The 4,403-nt window shown below is 41.2% G+C and overlaps 1 protein-coding gene across 1 annotated transcript; it reads left to right on the top strand.

Annotated features, from left to right (window-relative positions):
- The first annotated feature begins 74 nt into the window (after positions 1–74).
- LOC118335327 (syntaxin-12-like) lies at positions 75–3,878 on the top strand. Its single transcript, XM_035671555.1, has 9 exons — positions 75–784; positions 880–949; positions 1,047–1,146; positions 1,981–2,118; positions 2,241–2,284; positions 2,971–3,076; positions 3,154–3,226; positions 3,311–3,393; positions 3,709–3,878. Exons 1-9 carry the CDS (start codon positions 685–687, stop codon positions 3,799–3,801), a joined length of 807 nt encoding a protein of 268 aa, XP_035527448.1. The 5' UTR covers positions 75–684; the 3' UTR covers positions 3,802–3,878.
- The last annotated feature ends 525 nt before the right edge of the window (positions 3,879–4,403 follow it).

Raw genomic sequence — 4,403 nt, 5'->3', positions numbered from 1 at the left:
ACCTAGGACAGAGAGAGAGAGAGAGCGAGAGAGAGAGAGAGAGAGAGAGAGAGAGAGAGAGACAGACAGCAACAGTAGCAACAACTACACTAATAGTAGTTCAGTATCAGTAGGAGTGACAGCAAAAGAAAGGTTGTAACTAATTATTTTTTGGTAATGGTAACTGTAATAGTATTACTGACTATTACACTGTGGAAAGTAATATTATTACTAGTATTTCCCTACTGGCCATCACTGGTCGTGACACATAAAGAAGTGACAACAAGAAACACACAGTGAAAAGAAAAAACAATCAGTGAACTACATAAGAAACAGAGGTTCCCAGAGAAATACAGTAGAAAGTTATGAGTATGTATATTAAATGTAAGGAAGTAACTTGAAATCGTGAATTGAATTCTAAAGATAACAAGCTCTTGATAACGTGAACTTGTGCATTCCATATGTGTACACCACCTTCTCTAAGATAACATCTTGTATGTGTTAAAACTTACTTGGCAATAAACCCGATTCTTACTCGCATTCTGATTCTGATTCTCTAATAACAGTTCCAACATAATAACTGAAATTCACTGAAATGTAAAAAACAATTGAAGTTAACTAAATGTGTCACCCTGTGTGCAGGGTGTGTGTGGAGTGTGTACTTTCTCAGCAGTGTGACACACAGGCTGGTGGCCTACAACCAGGATGTCCTACATGAGAGCAGACAGTAGCTGGTCCCAGCCCTGGGACTTCAACAGCCTGGTCCAGACATGCAGCTCCAACATCCAGAAGATCAGCCAGAACTGTGAGTGCTTACTGTGTCCAACACGGACCAGATCACACACACATCAGTCCACTAAGGAGCTGCATGTGTACTGAACTGGCTCCTTTTCTCTGCAGCTGGGCAGATCAAAAATCTCCTCTACCAACTGGAGACGAGACAGGAAACCTCAGATCTCCAGGAGAGGCTGTAAGTAGCAGGGTCCCAGGTAATCTCACATATGATCCTCATTTGATCAACTGTGTGACCTTCTGAGTGAGGTCTGTGTTTGTGTGTTACCCTGCAGCCAAGAGCTCCAGCACTACACCAACCAGCTGGCTAAAGAGACCAACAGACACCTGAAGGAGCTGGGGTCACTGCCCCCCGCTCTGTCTCCATCAGAACAGGTCGGTACATAGACACACACACACACACACCGATATATTGGTACAAACCTGACTCATGGCTAAAGTGTGTGTGGAAGAAATAAGTAAAATAACATTAACACAATTAATCTAAGGTGAGGTCCATGTGGTGGCCTGGCAGCGCAGCAGTCCTAGTGCAGCAGCCCTTTCTGTCTTTAGGCCACGCCCTCTCCAGGCAAGTGTGACGGCCCTCTGACACTTGACAGAGGTAGAAAGGAGACAGTTGGAGAGGCTGTCGCAATGTTAATAAAACACACACACACACACACACACACACACACACTACATCTCTGGATTTAGAGCAGAATAGTAGTAGGGAAGGGAATTGTATTGGTACTAATACCATTATCAGTTCTGCTTATCAGGCCGATTCTTTGTCGATTCCTTTATTGATCCTTGATACAATTTGTGTATGGAAAAAAGCAGGCCTGCAGTTGTTCTCACCATTATCGCAACTGAATTAATTTGTTTAATGGAAGAAAACACTACAGTGTAACCATGTTAAATGTACGTCATGGAAGGAACGCAGAGATAATGGCACTAATTTTACTGACATATTCCAGTCATGTGAGGTAGCAGTGGGCCAGACTTTTTCCATGCCTACAAATAAAGCTCTGTCTTGGAAGTGCCTCACTGTGGTTCCATGTCAAAATGCATTTATTCAATGTTTATTCATGGCTTCTAAATGTTGCCAGTATTTAATACATTTTTGTATGACTGATAAATCACCACTGTACGTATATAGTTTTTTGTTTATATGAGTAGGAAAAGGGAAACTACAACTTGCATTTGATATTCTTTTTTTTTCTCCTCCAGAGGCAGCAGAAGCTGCGTAAGGAGCGTTTGATGAACGATTTCTCTGCAGCCCTTAACAACTTCCAGGTGGTGCAGCGGAGGGCAGCTGAGAAAGAGAAGGAGTCAGTGGTCAGAGCTCGAGTTGGATCCAGAGCCACGGTGAATACCAGGCTTTTCATTGGACAGAGCCTGCAGAGCACTGACAAGCAATAACCGCACTCTCATTGAGTTACTTTTAATACACTTATGAGGCTGACTGAACTTTTTGTTGCTGTCTACAGGGAGACGGAGGCAATGTGAATGACCAGCTGGTTACGTTTGAAAAGTAAGTTTCTTCAGTGTCTTTGTAAAGTGTGTGAAAAAGCTGCACTTTCAGAAAGAACTTGTATTGGATGAACCCTCTGTCTATCACGGGTGAACTTCTACCAATCAGATCAATGAACTATAGAATGTAGTCAAACTCAGTCAGTCAGTTGGGAGTAGTGCTGTCAAAATTGGCATTCAGTTATTCTTTCCTAGGGCCTATACTGATAATTCTATACAAATGAATCAGTTTTCACCTATGCAAAGATGTTAGAAACTTTGCATCAGAAGATCATTCCAAATTGTATCCGATGTACACGCTGGTGCGATTTGGTGACTCTTAACATCCCTATAAAACACACAATAAAGGTCAAAGATGGAATTGACTGACAGCTATTTTTTTTTCAAATTTTCTATAGAATTCACAATGAACATGAATTATTTTGTCCACAATAATTGTGTATTGAAAATTTGATATTGTGACTGCTCTAGTAGCAGTCAATCACAGAAGAGTTGAAGGTGAATAATCATAATAATAATGCTGTGATTGTTTAAAGGCATTCTGGGATATGTCAACATTACTAACTATAGTTTAAGGAGTCTGAGGGATAGTCTGTACAGTTCACTATTGCCAGAATATAGGTGGTATTTCTCTACTGTGAGTTGCAGGTTACAGTGACATAAAGTGGGCTCTGTGTGATTGTGCAGGGAAGATGAGTGGAGTCAGAGCCAGACTCAAACTGAGGAACCCCACATCACAGAGGAGGACCTGGAGATCATTAGGGAGAGAGAGACTAACATCAAACAGCTGGAGGTACCGACCTGAATGACAGGACATTCACTGTATCACATATTACTGTTCAGCACTTAACCCTCTCCTGTCCTCTCCAGGCTGACATAATGGATGTGAACCAGATCTTCAAGGACCTGGCTGTGATGATCCACGACCAGGGAGAGATGATTGGTGAGTCAGAGGAAACTGTGCACTGAGTTGATCCTTTACATGTGGTGTAGATGTGACGAGCTCTTCCTGTGTTGTGATCAACAGACAGCATTGAGGCCAACGTGGAGAGTGCAGAGGTTCATGTGGACAGAGGGGCCGTCCAGCTGCAGAAGGCAGCCTATTACCAGGTAAGATACAGGGGCTGGACAATAGTTTCCAGCCATAATAAAGTATATCATCCACAATATCTTCATACATCTTAAGGATACGTTTGGTGATATTCTACATAGTCCTGCTGCCCCAAATACTCACTGGTGTACAAAATGTGGATTCACCTGCCACTGAAAACTGTTCCCAACAAATGTACTATTCAGTGCTTACTGTTTCATGTTAGGATTAATTAAGTTTAATGTCGGTGTTAAGCTGCTACCACTGCCATATAAAACACTGATGCAGTTTAGCTCCATTTTTCTCTCTGCTGACTGATACTTTGCTGTGTGCAGAGGAAGTCCCGTAAGAGGATGTGCATGCTGGCCATGGTGCTGTCGCTGGTGCTCATCATCCTGATCATCATTGTCTGGCAGGCCATCAAATGAGAGGAGCCCACTGATACCTTCAAATGACTTCCAACGTGTGTGTGTGTGTGTGTGAGCTGTATGTGTGCACATTAGTCTGAAAATGAACCCTACATTCCACTATAAAAAAGTCAAATCCTCCTCAGTGTAACCTTCATCGCCACTGTAGACTGTCTTATGAAATGCAATGTTGCACAATTTTGTATACAGTAAGTTGATATACTGTAAACCCTGTCTTGTTTGAATATGAAGTGTATTCCTGATATAAAGAGTGTCTTACCAGTGGTTCCCAACCTGGGGGCCGGGACCCCACTAGGAGTTGCCTAAGCTTCACAGCGAGGCCTTCTTGATTTTAAGCTGTGCTAGAAAAACAAAATATACACAGTAGGTCTATATCTCAATATTTCATTCATTTCTGTGAAACTGATTAAAATTCAATTTTAAAAAAGTAAAACTAAAAATTTTGTAAGTCAAAAAACGTTCTTGAAGTGACACTGAATTCATTTTTAATTTATTTGTATTGTGAAAAAAAAATTGTAAAAGTATTTAATCAAGAATGTTTTTTAACTTACAAAATTTGAGTTTGTCTAATTTAAAATGTTCAATGTAAACCGTTTCAACAA

This window comes from Morone saxatilis, unplaced genomic scaffold (assembly GCF_004916995.1).
Source record: "Morone saxatilis isolate NCDOM2014 unplaced genomic scaffold, NCSU_SB_2.0 Contig24, whole genome shotgun sequence".
Lineage (NCBI taxonomy): Eukaryota > Metazoa > Chordata > Actinopteri > Moronidae > Morone > Morone saxatilis.
The sequence above is the reverse complement of the archived record's forward strand: the minus strand, read 5'-3'. Positions and strand labels throughout refer to the sequence as shown.